The sequence below is a fragment of the Hylobates moloch genome, unplaced genomic scaffold, assembly GCF_009828535.3.
Source record: "Hylobates moloch isolate HMO894 unplaced genomic scaffold, HMol_V3 SCAFFOLD_23, whole genome shotgun sequence".
Lineage (NCBI taxonomy): Eukaryota > Metazoa > Chordata > Mammalia > Primates > Hylobatidae > Hylobates > Hylobates moloch.
Window position 1 is genome coordinate 24,119,869 of NW_026652298.1, and position 17,169 is coordinate 24,137,037.

Genomic DNA, 17,169 nt, shown 5'->3' on the forward strand with positions numbered 1-17,169 from the left:
GTTAGCAGTAGAGCTTTAACTGTAAGAAGAAGTGTATTGGTTTCTGTTGCTGCTGTAACAAATCGCTATAAGCATATTGGCTTTAAATAACACAGATTTATTATCTGACAGTTTTAGAGATCAAAAGTCTAAATGGATTGGCAGGGCTTCTAGAGTCTCCTTCTGGAGGGTCTAGGAGAGATTGTGTGTCCTTGTCTTTGCCAGCTTCTACCAGCCACCTGCGTTTCCTAGTTTGTGACCCACTCCTCTATCTTCAAAGCCAGCAGCACAGCATCTTCAAATCTCTCTCCAAACTAACCTCTGCTTCCCTCAACCCATCTCCCTTTCGTAGTGTCCCTGCCTCCCTCTTTTCCTTCTAGGGACATTTGTATTTACATTGAGCCCAACCGCATAATATAAAATAATCTCTTTATCTCAAGATCCTTAACTTAATAACACTTGCAAAGCCCCTTGGCATGTAAGGTAACATGTTCACAGATTAGGATGAGGACATCTTTAGGGGTGAGGGAATATTATTCTACCATAAGAAGCTGCCTGCTGTAACCATTGTAGTGACTTTCTCTTTGATTAAATCACTTCATCCTATTTGCCTTTGAAAACTTTACCTTCTGAACTAATTGATGTTCTGTGTGAGAAACACGTGAGGGGAGAAGAAAAGGCACACACACAATACCTTTAAGGGTAAACAAGCTTTATCCCACGTAAGTGGCAATGCAGATATAATAAGCAAATTGATAAAATAAGCAAATGATATAATAAGCAAATTGATATAATACGCAGATTGATATAATAAGCAAATTGCAATGGGAAGGAGAGAAGAAAAGAGATTTATATTCACCAGACTATGGAGGATTCACTCCCAGACTGGGAAGCAACAGCCTGGGTTCCAGAGTCAGCCACTCATCCATGTACAGACAAGGAGAGGACTCGTGAAGCTTCGGCACAGTCTGGGACCCCAGCTCTTTTTGTAACAAGTTGTTTGGCATGAGGCCCAGTCACGAGGGCCCCTCACGACTGGGCTCAAGGAACACAAAAAAGTCAACCTGGTTTTGTGATTGTCTATTGTTTTTCAATAACTAATGTATAGGAATAGATTGAAGTAGAGATTTCTCCAAAACAGTGCTGGATGAATGCCTCAAGGGGCTCACACAACCTGTTCTGGGACTTGGTGACCATTGTTTGTGTCCATGTTCAACTGAGTTCAAATTTTATATTTAACTTTTCCTCCACAATTGATTAGAACAGTGGTACCAGAGACTAGGCACAGTGGCTCACACTTGTAATCCCAGCACTTTGGGAGGCCGAGGAGGGCAGATCACTTGAGGTCAGGAGTTCGAGACCAGTCTGGCCAACATGGTGAAACCGCATCTCTACTAAAAATTCAAAAAAACTAGCCAGGCATGGTGGCAGGCACCTGTAATCCCAGCTACTCAGGAGGCTGAGGCATGAGAATCACGTGAACCTAGAAGCCAAAGATTACAGTGAGCCGAGATCGTGCCACTGTACTCTAGCCTGAGCGACAGAGTGAGACTCTATCTCAAAAAAACAAAACAAAACAAAAACAATTCTGGGTGCGGTGGCTCAGGCCTGTAATCCCAGCACTTTGGAAGGCTGAGGTGGGCAGATCACGAGATCAGGAGATCGAGACCATCCTGGCCAACATGGTGAAACCCCGTCTCTACTAAAAATACAAAAATTAGCTGGGAATGGTGGCGTGCACCTGTAGTCCTAGCTACTCGGGAGGCTGAGGCAGGAGAATTGCTTGAACCCAGGAGGTGGAGGTTGCAGTGAGCTGAGATTGTACCACTGCACTCCAGCCTGGCGACAGAGCGAGACTCCATCTCAAAACAGAAACAAAAGAATAGTGGTACCAGAGACCTTCCCTTCTCTTGCCTTCGTTGTTTCCCCCTATACTTTATGAAATGTGCTGTGGCCTGAAATTTAAAACATTGCATTTGCTTAACTCGGCCACCTAAAGCTTGTATTTTTCTTTCAGTGCCTTAAAGTAATAGGATTTAGAGCTTTTAAAAAGAAGTTCTTTATATGAAGCTCTGAGATCAAATGTGAAGTGAACAAGTTGTTTTCTCTGATCCGTCATAGGGTTTTTTTCTGCATTTTGGATATGTGAGAGTTTTGAACTTCTGCTACATAAGACATCATAGCAATAATACACCCTACAGTTTATGATATAATTAATATGGTAATACACGTTATCTTCATATATTAAATTCCCAGATTCTACTAATCTAAGATTAATATAGCATGTCATTGATGTTTACATCATTTGTCAACAAATTCAGCATTTAAGAATGACTAAGCGTGCACACACATGAGGCTGTGTGTGGCTGTAAGATTCTGTCTCAAGTCCTGGCAGGAAAGACTGATGTGTAACTTCAGCTCTGTGGCCTTGAGGAAGTTACATCACCTTCAGAATCTCACTTGGCTCCCAGGTAAACAACGAGTAATTATACAGCTCTCCTGGAGATAGGATGTATACTATCTGATTTTTGTTCACAAAAAGGCATATAAATACCAAGCATTGCTATAAATTAAAATTTCACCTCACATAATTCATCTATGCCTTTATAAATCTCCTCTCTGTTTTCAATTAGATTTGATACGCCTCATTATTTCTCATTTAGAACCAGCCATTTGAATGAATTTTATATTCATTTGAATGGATATAAAATGGTTTGCTTTCAACCATTTTATGTTTATTCAAATATTAGCTTTCTTTTAGTTCTTGAAAGGATTTCTGTTTATGTCCCATTATGCTTATTTTTATATTATATAAAAATTTATATTTTTATAATATTTAGAAGTTAAAGTGTTCTATTTAGAAATGTAAAATTCTCTGCATCTATTTCATGAGGTGGATGAGGAGACGTGCAGCAACCGCCAATTCCTAACAATTGTACTGGTCAGGGTGCCAGCAGGAAGCTAGTGACACCCTCAGAAGGGGCCGTGGAAAGGAGTTCAGTGAAGGGACTCTTTATGAAGATGTGGGAACCATTCAGAGAAAGCAATAAGGAGTAATAAAGCACCCTGGATCCACCTATGCCTCAAAGAGCAACAGGAGGGAGGGGTGGCCAGACCCTGACAAGAGCTGTGGCTGCTGTGAAAGAAGGCCCAGGAAATGAGAGCACCCACTGCCAGACCTCCAGCCAGTTAGGGGGGAAGGGAGAAGGGAAGCAAGGGAAATAAATATCCCAACCCTCCTTCACTCTGTTCTCTTGCCTTCCTTCCTTTATTCAAACTTAACTACGAGCCAGTGGGCAAGGGAGCTGGTTGATGCAGTCCATAGAGAGCCATTCCCTAGCACACAGCAGAGTGGGAAAGAGTGGAGAGTGATCCGGAAGAGCAAACAAAAGATAACTAGCACAATGGTCTATTGGAAAAAGCATCCCAAATTTATGTTGGCCTTTGGGGTTTGGTACATGCATACCTGCACCCCCATACTTCGGCCTTGACCCGTTTGGTTCTAAGCACCTTTCTTCTCGGCTCTGCCATTATGGGTCTTAAAGCTGAGCTGGCCACCGTGGATGACGCCCAGATCAGCTCACTGCTCTGTGGATAGTCAGACTTTACTAATAAGTCCATGGCTCGGGCACCCCGGGTGACATTCCCAGGAGGCTGTCTGGGAGGAGCTCTCCCTCACTCTCCCTGTCCTCCTTTTCCAGGGTGGAGCTTCAGCATGGGATCGGCCTACCAGTTTCACAGTTGGCGTGTGTTTGTCATCGTCTGTGCACTCCCCTGTGTCTCCTCCGTGGTGGCCCTCACGTTCATGCCTGAAAGCCCACGATTCTTATTGGAGGTAACACTTACTATTGCAGATACGCAGGTAGCCCGCCTCTATTGGAAAAAGTTCCTTGTTAATTCTAGGAAAGCACATTTGCCTATTTGAGAGGTACATTTTCCCTTCCTATTATAGAATGATGGAAGGTTTGGTTTCATGGAGACCTGCTTTCAACAACCAACATGTAAAAAAGCTGCCTCGTGGCTAGAAGGCACTCGTGTTTCTCCTTAAACAAATCACTTGGCTCAATGAAGAAAACATGATTTATTGTTTTATAGCGAAATTTTACCATCTGGAGATACTATTTCTAGTTATAACCACGTTATTTGAACTGCTCATTTATTCAGTGATATCCAAACAGTCTGTATGTTCCAATGGGATGTACTAAGATACATTTGCACAATGACACCTCATTTGATCTGACAATGCAAGACGGCTATTGGAAAATCAGGGAGGGTAAGTGTATCACTCCTAGCGCTTCATTGTCCACTCTCATTTCTTAGGTTGGAAAACATGATGAAGCTTGGATGATTCTGAAGTTAATTCATGACACCAACATGAGAGCCCGGGGTCAGCCTGAGAAGGTCTTCACGGTGAGTCTTCTCCTCAGGGAATCCGCAGCACCAGGGATTGGGACATGTTTTCTGTCAAGGGAAAAATTGTAAATATTTTAGACTTTGCAAGTCATATAGTCTTTGACACAGCTACTCAGCTCTGCCATTGTAGTGCAAAAGCAGCCATAGGCAATGTTAAAACAAATGGGATGACTGTGTGTCAATAAAACTTTATTTACAGAGACAGGCGGAGGGCTGTTTTTGGCCCGTAGGTTGCCAACCTCGCTTATGCCTATCTAGGACTCGAGGGCTCTGTGGTTGGTTAAATGATAACACCAACCCAAGAGATGGGGTTAAGGTGGAAAGACTGCATTTTCATCACAGACTTACACTCTGACTCCCAGGCTCAGTACCCGAGGACAAGAGATTCTTGGGGTAGGGACTGCCAGGTGATTCTCCTTGACCTGCTACCAGAAGAGAGCCAGCCTGTGCAGGGCCATTTCCTCCATTCGGCCAGGTCACACCTTTTCAAGTGACACTCAGCCCCCACAATGGTGGACACTCACAGCAGCCCCATAACATTTTCTCTAAGATGTCAGAGAGACATCTTAGAGAGGTAGGCCTCTATTAAGACCACCATGAGGCCTTTAACAGACCTTGGAATACATGGTAAATGGTAAACTTATTTATTGAAAACAAAACAAAAAAAAACAGTATCTAATAAGTGAGAAAACAATTATACCAAGGATCAAAGCAATGTAACTGAACATAAAACTAATCTCTGGGTTTCCTGATGTATTAGTCCATTTTCACGCTGCTAATAAAGACATACCCAAGATTGGCTAATTTATAAAGGAAAAAGGTTTAATTGACTCACAGTTCAGCATGGCTGGAGAGGCCTCAGGAAACTTCTGATCACAGCAGAAGGGGAAGCAAACACGTCCTTCTTCACATGGCGGCAACAAGGAGAAATGCTGAGCAAAAGGGAGAAAATCCCCGTGTAAAGCCATCAGATATCATCAGAACTCACTGACTATCATGAGAACAGCAGCATAGGGGTAACTGTCCCCGTGATTCAATTACCTCCCACTAGGTCCCTCCCACAACACGTGGGGACTATGGGAACTACAATTCAAGATGAGATCTGGGTGGGGACACGGCCAAACCATATCACCTGACAACCAAAGCAAAGGATAAATTTAATGAATTATATCATTATGATATAAAGCAATGTATTCGCTTTTCAGGAAATGCTTTTCAGGTAGTGTATTCGCTTTTCAGGAAAGGCCAATTTTATCTTGTTCTAATTTGTGAAAAGTTTATTCATAGGCCTTATTATAAGGGATATTGAACAATATAATGGACATTATTTTCAGTAACACTTTTACATAAAGGCAGACATTTCACACATGGCCATTTCTTAGGTTAATAATTAATCAGAATTTGGTGAAGGAAAGTAGCTATATAGGAAGCCAGAGAAAGGTAATCCAAGAATGTGGCTTCAACTTGATATAGCTTGACATGAACATAAGGTATAAAAGAATCATAGATATAGTTCCAAAAATATATATTTCATTTTATAATACATGCAGGCACATGGGCACACACATACATAACACATACCCCAGTTTCACATTCTAGCAGCTTCCCATTTCTCTCAGGATAAAGACAGAAACCCTCCCTCTGGACACTAAGGCCCTGCCAGTCTCCTTCCTGCCTGCTTTCTAGTCCCCCGCTCTCTGCAGCTACATTCATCCCTCAGCTCCTCACACTCAATATGTGACTTACTGTACAGCACTGCCATGGTGCTGCTGTTCCCTCTGCATGGAACATTCCTCCATCTCTAGTTACAAAGCTGATTCTCCATGGAGAAAGCCAGTATAAATTAATTTAAATTGGTTGCATGAAATGTTTTGGAAGGAACAATGGTTTAAAATCTTTCGATATATGCAGTCATATAATTAGACTAAAAATGGCCGGGCGTGGTTACTCACACCTGTAATCCCAGCACTTTGGGGGGCCAAGGTGGGCAGATCACAAGGTCAGGAGATTGAGACCATCCTGGCCAACATGGTGAAACCCCATCTCTGCTAAAAACACAAAAATTAGCTGGGTGTTGTGGCACATGCCTGTAATCCCAGCTACTCAGGAGGCTGAGGCAGGAGAATGGCTTGAATCCAGGAGGCGGAGATTGCAGTGAGCCAAGATAGTGCCACTGCACTCTAGCCTGGTGACAGAGCAAGACTCCGTCTCAAAAAAAAAAAAAAAAAAGACTAAAAATGTTTTGTCTACAATAGGTTGGAGGGACATACGGTAAGACGTAAGTGGGAACCTAAATAAGATCTTCAGTGGCTTATACATAATATCAGTTACAGTTCTTAAAACACATGAAATCACTTCTGATTAAATAGTCCCCTGCTATCTCATTTATTAATTTCATTTTATTTAGGAAATGAATTTTTCATAATGTAAAGATAGACTGCAATTTGGCCTCTATCCAAATTATCACAGATTCTTAATTAGCAAAATTTTCTCTGCAGTGTAATGGAGAAATGAAGATAAGTAAAGGATATCCTCAATTAAGGCCTAGAAGCTTTTGAGGACTCTCTTCTTTTGAGTAGATGTACAATAGAGGGAAAAAAATTTAATTTAAAGGATCATAAGGCTGGAAGAATCTTGAGACATTATCTGGATATACAACATCACTTAACTCTTCTCAGCCAGATGAAGAGAAACCCTTTATTTACCAGACCTGAGAAGGTGTCTCTGTAGGGCCTCATTGCCCTACTTACCTGCCTGTTCTTCCACAAGGGTTGAGTTACCAAGTCCACTAATGGTGATCTGTGTTAATGTTGTTATATGAAGGTTAGAAGAGAATAAGATGGATATACTCCAAAAGTGACTGATAATTTCAGAGTCATTTTTATATGACTTTCAAAAAGTTGTTACATGATTCTGCCATGACAAATTTATCTTTTTATTTTTTAAATCCACAGTACAGCAAAGTTGCATGCATTTTCCTAAGGTCTCCTTTTTTTTTTTTTTTCTTGTTTTTTGAGACAGGGTCTCGTTCTGTTGCCCAGGCTGGAGTGCAGTGGTATGATCACAGCTCACTGCAGCTTCAACCTCCCTGGCTCAGGTGATCCTCCTGCCTCAGCCTTCCTAGCAACTGGGAATCCTGGCATGTGCCACCATACCTGGCTGATTTTTTAATTATTTGTAGATAGTTAACAACAGGTCTCCTTATGTTGTCCAGGCTGGTCTCAAACTCCTAGGCTCAAGTGATCCTTCTGCCTTAGCCTCCCAAAGGGCTGGAATTGCAGATGTGAGTCACCATGCCTGGCCCTCTTAAGGTGTCCTCTGAAGCTCTTCTTAGTGTGCCCTTACCTTAAATATTGTTTTCCAAGACTTCATTTTCAGCTAACTTCCATTTTAACCCTATTCACTCTCCTTAGCTGATCTCAGCTATTTCCTGCATGTCTCCTAATGCACAAATCTCCTGAGCTCCACACATGCAGGTTGAAGGGCTTTGTGGGCACCCTTCTAGATCACATAGGCCCTTCAAAAATGGCATTTTTGGGCAGCGAGGGGTGGGGAAAATGGCAGCTTTAAATCTGAATTTATCACCTAATGAGTCTCTAAGCCTCATCATTGCCCTAAATTTCATCATTAGGTACCACCAGCACCACCTAAACCCAAAAATTATATTCTTTCTTTTATCTTCGCTACAACTAAGAAACCATTATGTTCTATTATTCCACCTCCTAAATATCACTCCGCTGCCGCTGATTTGATGCAGTCCTCCTTATTCACTGCCCTCTGACCTTCTACTAACCTTCGGGAATCTCAAACTCTCTGTAGTTTCCTGGTACACTATTTTCCCTCCTAACTCTGGACATTTGTTTGCACATGGTATTTCTCCCTCTCGGAATGTCCTCCAAGCAGGTTACATCCGTGGCAGATAGCATATTTCTCTATAAGCCTGCAATTCCTGAAGCCTCTCTCTCACTTCCAGGTTAAATGAGTTGTTCTGAACCATATTTCCTTCCCATCTTTTATAGATCCCCATTGGAGTACTTTTTTTCATTTTGTATGGTAATTGTTTGGAGCCGCATGGCTGCCTATGTTTGCATCCCGCATGGGTGCCAGTGAATAAATGAACAAACAAACATCAATGAGTGAAAAAGAGGAAGCCTCCCAAAAGTAGTATGTTGGATTAAGACTATCCCATGATGGAAAAACAAAAGAAAAAAAAAACTTTTTTAATCTAGAGTTTTAAAAACATAATTCCTACATGGATTATTTTGAGCTGATTGCATTTGATTTGGAATTCCATATTTAACTCAGAGATTATTTTTGCTAAGTACAGACATCTTTATTTACCTGGCCAGAAAGAAGCTACTGCCTACTTGGTATAATTAGAAAGGTGCTGAGGGTCCCCAAGCCACTTCTGTCTAAAACTGGCCTAGGTACCTGTATTCTGCCAATAGAGTTGCCCCTTGAAATGTTGGCAGGATGTCCAGAAAAACCTGTTCAAACCTCTGGCAGGGGTAATGTATACACATTTCCATGTCCTCTCAGATTTATCAAAAACAGGTAAATCTTGATTAGCAGGAGAAGGCGGGCCAGGGCCACAAAGGACCCATTCTTCCTTTTTTTCTATTTTCAGGATTCATTCTCTGTGCTTCTCCTGTCTTGTGGTTCTCTTCCTTAGCAAAAAGAGGCTAACTGAGTCATAGATGCTGCTTTTCATGCTGAACCTCTATCATTTATTTTCCTTACATGGCTGAGAAATTCATGTTGATGCTTGCAATCAAAACTCCTTCAGTTAATCTTGACTCATGGCTACCTGTGGGTATTTGCTGACTGGCCACTGTGGGTTAGGCTGTGGGAGAAGGAAGAAAAGGACCGGAAGTGGTGCTCTGAGAATAATGATGGTAATGCTTTCAGAACTAGTTAGGGGTCAAATTCATCAAATAAGTAGGTTTCAACGAAAAAAATATGTACACTCACTTTAGCCCAAGCTAAATAATTCTTAATCCAGAATCTAACTTATCTGGATGTTTTGTCTGCTAATGTGTGTCTCTGTAGTAATGGTTCAGGGAGGGCATTTTGGTTTCACATTATTCTATTACTTCTTGCCCTTCCCCCATTTCTTTGTGGTTTTCCCTCTCACTCATTCCTTCTTCAGTTCTTCTAGGTGCTGTTTGGGTCCATATACTTATGCCACTGGTCTCATATGTGTATGAAGTGATTACCAAATACTGCCTACTTCTTGCCAGAGTCAGTTTTTGCTCGTGTAAAAACAAATTGTAAGCCTACACTCAGCAACTTCGGAGAAGGAAACTTAGCACTTTGATCTGTTTCTCTCTACAGGTAAACAAAATAAAAACTCCTAAACAAATCGATGAGCTGATTGAAATTGAGAGTGACACAGGAACCTGGTATAGGAGGTGTTTTGTTCGGATCCGCACCGAGCTGTACGCAGTAAGTAACAAGTCCCACGATGACCTGCATGTCAATTTATTGCATTTGAGGTTAGTCAGAAGAGGGGTTTACTGGACCTGCCCTATGAGTGAGGTTCTTTCCTGCTGCCCAGAACACCTGACTCCTGGCCTACAGCCAGGTAATTGGAGCCCACTCGACCATCATTTAGCCAATACATTCCATCCGTGGGAAGGGAAAGTGTTAGGCCAGGAGTCTTGGCAGTGGCAGGGTGCCTTCAAATCTTGAGTTACTTTGTCCATTGGCATCCAGGAAGCTGAAGAATGAAAATGCCAATTACCTTTAACTTTTATATTTTAAGGTGAAATGAATCCAAACCAATGACAACTCAGCTTTTTTTATAATTTGGTGGAAGGGGTCGGGGAGTGGGGTTGACTAAATAACTGCATGAGAAAACTAACTCTCTAATATTTCACAGATTTGGTTGACTTTTATGAGATGTTTCAACTACCCAGTCAGGGATAATACAATAAAGCTTACAATTGTTTGGTTCACCCTGTCCTTTGGGTAAGTGATATTTAAATTCTTGGCAAGCAAAATCATTCAATGTCCACCCTGTAACTCCCAGCCGTGCTGCTTTCTTTTCTGATACTGCTTGATGCTGTTAACCTGCTAAGGAAGAAATTTTTTTCAGCTTAGGTTTGCTGAGAGTTATGGTTTTTATAAACCAGTTATTTTATTTGTTTTGTCATAAAGCTAAGGTAGCAAAACCAATTGTATCTGCAAAATCCAATAAGGCCCTGGATGATTTGCCCCATGACTTCTCTGTCCTGTCCTCCTTTGCCCAGCCCCAGCCATACCAGCCTCTCTGCTCTTCTTTGAACATTCTAGAACAGTTCCCATCTCGGGCCTTTGTGGTGTTCCTCTGCCTGAGATGCTTTCCCCTCCAGACATCTGCCCAGTTCATTTCTTTACCCTCTTCAACTCTTTCCTCAGATGTCACCTTCTCAGTGATGTCATCCTCTCTTTTTAAAAAATTGCAGCCCCTCCACACTCCCTATCCCCTTCTCAGCTCTACTTTACCCCACAGCACTTTCTACCTTCTAATATGCAAAACACTCCTTTATTCTGTATAAAGAGTAAAGGTCTGGCTTCCCTCTCTGGAAGCTCCATGAGGACAGGGGTTTTTAACTGCCTTGTTCAAAGCTGAGTGTGGTGCCATGCACCTATATTCCAAGTTATTCTGGAAGCTGAGGTGAAGGATTGCTTGAGCCCAGGAGTTGGAAGCTTAAGTGTGTTATAATCACACCTGTGACTAGCCACTGCCCTCCAGCCTGGGCAACATATCAAGACCCCATTTCTAAAAAAATAATAATAATTTTGTTTTTGTCTTGTTCACTGATGTATATTCCTGGCATGTAATAGCAGCTCAATAAATAGTTGTTGCCAAATGAATAAAACTGCCATATATGTGTTCTAGGAAAAGAGGAAATAGGGAGAAAATATCAAGATTTTATTTGCTAATCACTGACATAGTCACTTTAGAATGTGCGTGTACAGCTCTATTGTTGCCTAATTTGCTGTTTAGAGAAGAAAAATTAGATAATACCCCACACTTTCAGGTCAGCGGGATCTCAGCACCTTATAGAGCCTAACATTTATGTTACAAGTTTCATCTCTTAACATCCCTAAATCAAACCAGGCAAGTGATCGAAGATGATCACTCTTCCTTAGTGCCTCAGGAGGTGGAATATGGAGAAAGAAGGAAGCTGGGAGTCAGGAGACCTAGCAGCCCATTCTGCTGGGTGACTTGGTTAGCTTGTGACTTGGAGACATTTCTCAGTTCCTCATTTCTAAATTAAGAGGGTTGACTTAGAATATGTAAAGTAAGTCCCACCCAAGCTCTAGAAAATCCATTAATCTCTGAAGGAAGGGAAGGCTGAATATTAACCTATATTAAGTGCTTACTCTGTACCTAAGCAAGGGGTTAAAGACAAAGAAGACAAAGATAAGCAAGAAGGAAGTCCTGCTGTCAAGGTGTAAAAGAGTAATCATCATTATCTGGCTTGTTTATTTTGTTTACTAATTCATTATTGATCATATTTTAAGCTTTATGATTTGTTTTACTGCTATATCCCTGGAACCTCAATAGTGCCTAGTATTTAGTGCATGTTCAGTAAATGGTTGCTAAATAAATGACAAATTAGCCAAAAGCCCTCCACATCATTGATGATGGATGGACATTCCAGGGTAATGTGCCCTGCTCATTGTTGCCATTTCAAGGTTTGTGCCCCATGTATGTGACTAGAGAACAATGCCATAAATGTTGTACACCTGAGTCATTTCTTCCTCAATGACTACCCTCACACCCCCACAGTCATTACTATGAAGAAAAGGGGTGGGAATCCTGAGGCACAGATGTTTCTGGAATCCTAATGACGATGATAAAAAAAGACTCATACTGTCTTCTGAGCATTTTCTATGTGCTAGGTACTTGACATCCCATTTAAACTGAGCAACCACCCAGGAAGGTGGATACTCCCATCATTCCAATAGTAGAGATGGGCAACTGAGGCTTAGATAACTGGCCCAAGTTTAGGCAGCTAGTAAGCGACAAGACCAGGATTCAAACCCAGCCTGTCCTCCTGCAAATGCTATGCCCATACCCACTTCTTTCCCTGTGTAGCTAAGTGTCACTGGGAATAAACTAGAGCACTGGTTCTCAAATTTGAATGTGCATCAGGAGAATCCCTGGGGGACTCCCCTGCCAAAGTTTTTAATTCATCAGGTCTCACTGGAACCTGGGTTTGTGGGGGATGATGATCCTGCTGGTCTGGGCACCTTACCTTGGCAGGTACTACTTTAGAGCAGCACAGTCTAATAGAGATATCGTGTGAACCACAGATGTCATTTCAGATTTTCTGGTAGCCATACACACACACACAAAGTAAAAGGAAATAGATAAAATTAATTTTAATACTACATTTTGTTTCATTCATTCTCTTTTTTTTTTTTTGATGGAGTCTCGCTCTGTTGCCAGGCTGGAGTGCATTGGCGCGATATCGGCTCACTGCAACCTCCGACTCCCTGGTTCAAGCTATTCTTCTGCCGCAGTTTCCTGAGTAGCTGGGACTACAGGCGTGCACCACCACGCCCGGCTAATTTTTGTATTTTTAGTAGAGGTAGGGTTTCACCATGTTGACCAGGCTGGTCTCGATCTCCTGACCTTGTGATCCGCCTAGGCGCCTTGGCCTCCCAAAGTGTTGGGATTACAGGCATGAGCCACCGTCATTTCAACATATGATCAGTATAAAAATTATTAGCAACAATTTTTACCTTCTTTTTTTCCATAAGTCTTCAAAATCCTGTGGTATTTTATATTTATAGTATATCTCAGTTTGAACCAGCCACATCTCAACTGCCTGGTAGACACACATGGTTAGTGGCTTCTGTACTGAACAGCACAGCAGCATGACACAGCTGTTAGAATAACACATTCAAGGTCAAGAGGCAGAAAGGGGAAATAACTTGGAATCTCTGAGAATAACACGAACGTCCTCTTCCCAGCCTCTAACTACCTTGGGAACTAGCACTCTACCCCCAGGATAGCAGTATCACAGCAGTGTAGGAACCAAGAAAGATCCCCCATTAGCAAAAGAGGTCATTCTTTAGGTGCTCTCACCGTGCTTGGATCCCAGGAGTTTGTACCACCAGACTGGGAGAGAGAGTTTCTCAGAGCAGACTGGAATGATGAGCAAGATATTGGGGCCAGGATGCCAGGTGTCTTCCTCCATTTCTGCTGCTATAACAAAATACCACATCAGGTCATTTGTAAATAATAGGAATTTTATTTTTCACAGTCCTGAAGACTGGAAGTCCAAGATCAAGCTGCTGGCACATTCAGTGTGCAGTAATGGCACAGTCTCTGCTTCCAAGATGGCAGCTTGTCACTGAGTCCTCCAGAGGGGACAAATACTGTGTCCTCAGTGGTAGAAGGGATGGAAGGGAAAATGTGAGGGAGGCAGCACCCTCGAACCTCTTTTTATAAGGACATTAATCTCATTCATGAGGTCTCTGCCCTCATAACTTAATCACCTCCTAAAGCCCCCACCTCTAATACTGTTATATTGGGGTTTAAGTTCCAACACATAAGTTTTGGGAGGACATATTCAGACCAGGCACCATGTATGGGCATAGGATCAGATGCTTTCTGCATGTCTCTTCCCAAAGGAAGGGTTTAGGAATTACATACCTGGGGTTCTCCAGCTAAACATAGGCCATCTCTCAAGCTTGATTTTTGCAGATTAACGTTGGGGGAGAGGGACACATGGATTGCTGTATGATGAATTACTCGTAATGTCACAGGGAGCCAGCCATTCTCCGGGAACTATTACCGCTCTGAAAACATCAGGGAGTTGCTCATTGCCTCTGGCATGCTAGCGCCTTTACAAACTCACATTTCTTTGTCTTCGCAGGTACTATGGATTATCTGTTTGGTTCCCTGATGTCATTAAACATCTGCAGTCCGATGAATATGCATTGCTAACCAGAAACGTGGAGAGAGATAAATATGCAAATTTCAGTATTAACTTTACAATGGAAAATCAGATTCATACTGGAATGGAATACGACAATGGCAGGTCTAGAAACTTGAAATAATTTAATTTGCTACCTATTCACAAAAACTTATTTCTTCTTAGCCTTCCCTGCACTGAAACAGGCATAGTTTTTTGTTTGTTTGTTTTAGTTTGTACGTTTAGTCATTTTCATGGTGAATTTCAATACTTCCAAATAGGCTTTAAATAAAAGGTACAAGTGTATCCATTACTTCACTTAAAACTATTTTTGCAGCTAAGTTGCTTCATATTTATTAGGTCAGTGGACTTGACTGGTGTGGAAGGAAAATTTAGAGCAATATTGGAGAGCAACAAAAATAATGGAAGGAAGAGAAGAGTGAAGAGTATGGGAAAAGAAGACAGGCTATAGGATTATTTCATTCACAGAAGAAATCTGAAATGTGATTATATGAGTCTTCTATTCCTGAGAAACAGAGCCACTTTTCAGAATTCACCCTTCCCAATACGCTGAATCCAGAATTGAGGTTAAATTGCATCAGGAAGAGTTTCAATTAGAGAACAGGAATCATTCCCCAAAGTAAAGGGCTTTGAAAGACGGAAGGGTAGGCCGGGCACGGTGGCTCACGCTTGTAATCCCAGCACTTTGGGAGGCCGAGGCGGTCGGATCACGAGGTCAGGAGATCGAGACCAATCTGGCTAACACGGTGAAACCCCGTCTCTACTAAAAATACAAAAAATTAGCCGGGCGTGGTGGCGGGCGCCTGTAGTCCCAGCTACTCGGAGAGGCTGAGGCAGGAGAATGGCGTGAACCCGGGAGGCGGAGCTTGCAGTGAGCCGAGATCACGCCACTGCACTCCAGCCTGGGCGACAGGGCGAGACTCCGTCTCAAAACAAACAAACAAACAAAAAGATGGAAGGGTCTCCTTTATGGGATCTGAAATACTTCTTGATGACAAGAGAGAACTGACTCAGGGAGGTGGTCCTGGGTTATTCTTTTAGAGAGGGAAAAGAGTAGACCAAGTACTTGTTTATATCCAAGTATTTTTGTTGCCTGAACAAATAATTGCCAGTGTAATTTCGTGATAGTTTACATCATTCTTAGGAAGTTGTCCCAATTTCAAAAGTGATAAAATAAAACTCTAAAATAATCAAAGTTCCCAAGGGCAAAAGCCAGTTCAGAAAGATGAAAAAGAATTCAGTGGGATGCTTATGATCTGTGTAATGGAAAAGAGGGTTACTAACTAGGAGGTAATTGTTCAAATTAGCAATTCAATGAAGGAACTAATCATAATCCAAGCCAAGTGGGATCATCTTCACTCTCCCACATAAAATACTGACTTGAATCTGCACTTAACATTTCACAGAAAGCTTAGTGTCAAGTCCTCTGTGATGCCAGGGTGAAAATTGACTTTCAAACGTATTGTTACTCCATTAGAAATTTCTAATCTATGTTTGTGTCTCTGACAGTCATATTTTTAGTAATATATGTTAAAGTTCTAAACTGGATATTCAGTCACTGCTTAGAACTTTTTTACATTAGCAATATAATGATTACTAATTTTAATAGTATTACAGTTTTTGTAAAACATATATGTCACACATTTATTTTAAAAGATGATAGAAACAATTTTTTTGTCCTTCAGGAAAATTTGAAATACCATTAACGAAGTGATTTTTTTTAAAATAGCTTTTTTATTCAGCATCATAAAATGGGAACTCTTTATGTACTGATATGGAATAACCTCCAAGGTAGACTAGAAGGAGATGAAGCAGGTGTACTTTAGACACAGAATGCTCCTGGAAGAGCACACAAGAAACTGACAACAATGGTTATTCTGGGCAGAGGAACTTGTGGCCTGGGGATGGATGGGAAAAGACTGACTTTTTCCATTTTCAACCTTTCGAATTGTGCACCATGTGTACTCTCTGAATTATCCATTCAAAAAATAAAACTGATTCATTCCCTTTTCCAAATTCAGTTCCATGACAGAAAAATTGATAACTTTTTAAAGATGTGCCGTTATTTAGCTTCTTTTGGTGCATTTAGATGTTTTTACTCTGGGTCCCTGGAGTGGGGATTGAAACGAGATCATTATTATTATTTCCAGGTAATGTACCATGGGAATGATTTTTTTTAAGCTGATTGGTCTGTGAGGCCATGTGTATTTTGAACCAACACACGTAATTGGGTATTAAGGAGAGAATAAATTTGAAAGTACTCAATAGTTAGTAAATTGCTTTTAAATCAACCTACTTACCTAGAGGGATCAGTCCTTTTCTGCCTCTAGTAAGAGTGGTATTGACATAATAACTCCTTCCCCAGGAGAACAAGCATTTTCCTCTCAGTGACTGGCTAAGTGTACCTTCATAGTCTTTTAATAAAGTACCAAGACACATTAATGAATATTTATCTGTGTCTGCTGGGAGTCCTTATCAATGCTGATAAGGCCTGAATCATGGACTCTTCTAAGATGTTATGATCATTATGACTGTTACCATCTTTACCACGTAGAATTCCCCCTTATAACACCCAAAAATGTACCTGAACAGGTTTCATCATTCTTCATGTTTCCAAAAATAAGCAGAGTTCTCATAATTCTATTTGGTTCAAGGACTATCTGTTGGCTGTGAGAAGAAAAATTATCCTGGAAATGAGCGTCACCTATGAGTTTATTCAACCCCCAAGTCAGTTATTCTTCACATAAATGAAACAGAATTCACATGCTGTCTCTTCAGGATAATTAGAGGTCCCTACACTAGAATGAAGAAGACTTGGATTTTCAGCTAGGGAAAAATA

At 41.4% G+C, this 17,169-nt stretch overlaps 1 protein-coding gene across 2 annotated transcripts in view; it reads left to right on the forward strand.

Annotated features, from left to right (window-relative positions):
* Positions 1–17,169, forward strand: part of SV2C (synaptic vesicle glycoprotein 2C) — a 565,988-nt gene that overhangs the window by 511,937 nt on the left and 36,882 nt on the right. For both annotated transcript variants that reach the window (XM_058434087.1, XM_032145005.2), the window contains exons 5-9: positions 3,681–3,814; positions 4,300–4,389; positions 9,727–9,837; positions 10,274–10,362; positions 14,271–14,435. In XM_058434087.1, the coding sequence (XP_058290070.1) occupies positions 3,681–3,814; positions 4,300–4,389; positions 9,727–9,837; positions 10,274–10,362; positions 14,271–14,435 (589 nt within the window). The remainder of the gene's footprint in view (positions 1–3,680; positions 3,815–4,299; positions 4,390–9,726; positions 9,838–10,273; positions 10,363–14,270; positions 14,436–17,169) is intronic.